Raw genomic sequence first — 918 nt, 5'->3', positions numbered from 1 at the left:
AAACAAACCTGCTTCTGCTGCTGCTGCCGTGTCTCCAGTGACGCCAGGGCTGCGGCAGAAGCGGCAGCGCATGGTCAGGGCAGCGGGAAGCGAGAGCAGCGAGGCAGCAGAGGCAGCAGCAAAACAGTCAAGAAGCAAATTGATTAGAGGTGCTGCTGCTTTCTGCTGCCGCCAAGATAAAGCCCAGCAGCAGCAAGCGACTGCAGCAGCAGCGCCAGCCCTTGCTGCTGCCGGCAGGGGAGGTCCCGCGGCCGCAGCAGGCCCTGTACCAACAGCAGCAGCAGCAGCAGCAGCAGCAGCAAGTGATGCCTCCTCTTTCAGGGGAGAGTGGAGCCGCGCGTTGTCTGCGGTGCAGTGCAAATTAGATGAATTAAAAACAAAAACAAAATCCAAAGAAAGAAAGAAAGCAGCAATAGGCGTGGCCCCACACCCATACAAGGCGCTCACCAGCATCGCATCGTGCAGCAGCAGCAGCAGCAGCAGTAGCCTTAGGTACGCCTGCAGCACTTCCACCACCACCAGCACCAACAGCATCGGCGGCAACAGCAGCAGCAGCATCAGCAGCAGCAACATCGCCAGCGGCAGCAGCAACATCTGCAGCAGCGAAATTAGCAGCAGCAGCAGCAGCAGCCTAAGGTATGTCCCGTCCAACAGTCCCTTTGAATCTGTGGGAGCTCTTAGCAGCAACGGGGGGCCCCCCAGCCTCACGTCCCCAGCTATGGGGCTGGTGGCCCCCGCGGGGGCCCCTGTGGGGTCTCTTCCGAAGGGGGCCCCCATGGGGGTCCCCTCCAAGGGGGCCCCCAAGCTGCTGGATAGGATATATTACAGCAGCAGCAGTTTGCCCCTCCTTGGCCGTCATGTCAAGTCCCCTACTGAACCAGTACCCTCTTTTGGGGGCTGCCCTCCCATGGGGCCCTC

General features: G+C 60.8%; 1 protein-coding gene across 1 annotated transcript in view; it reads left to right on the top strand.

Annotated features, from left to right (window-relative positions):
- Positions 1-70: 70 nt before the first annotated feature.
- The window catches only part of ETH_00042045 (uncharacterized protein), a gene marked incomplete at both ends in the record, with an annotated part of 1,068 nt that continues 220 nt past the window's right edge, over positions 71-918 (top strand). Inside the window, one exon of the mRNA XM_013374172.1 lies at positions 71-918. Coding sequence (XP_013229626.1) covers positions 71-918 — 848 coding nt within the window.

Source organism: Eimeria tenella, genomic scaffold (assembly GCF_000499545.2).
Source record: "Eimeria tenella Houghton genomic scaffold, Eth_scaff1991, whole genome shotgun sequence".
Taxonomy (NCBI): domain Eukaryota; phylum Apicomplexa; class Conoidasida; order Eucoccidiorida; family Eimeriidae; genus Eimeria; species Eimeria tenella.
This window is presented reverse-complemented; position numbering and strand designations above follow the sequence as displayed.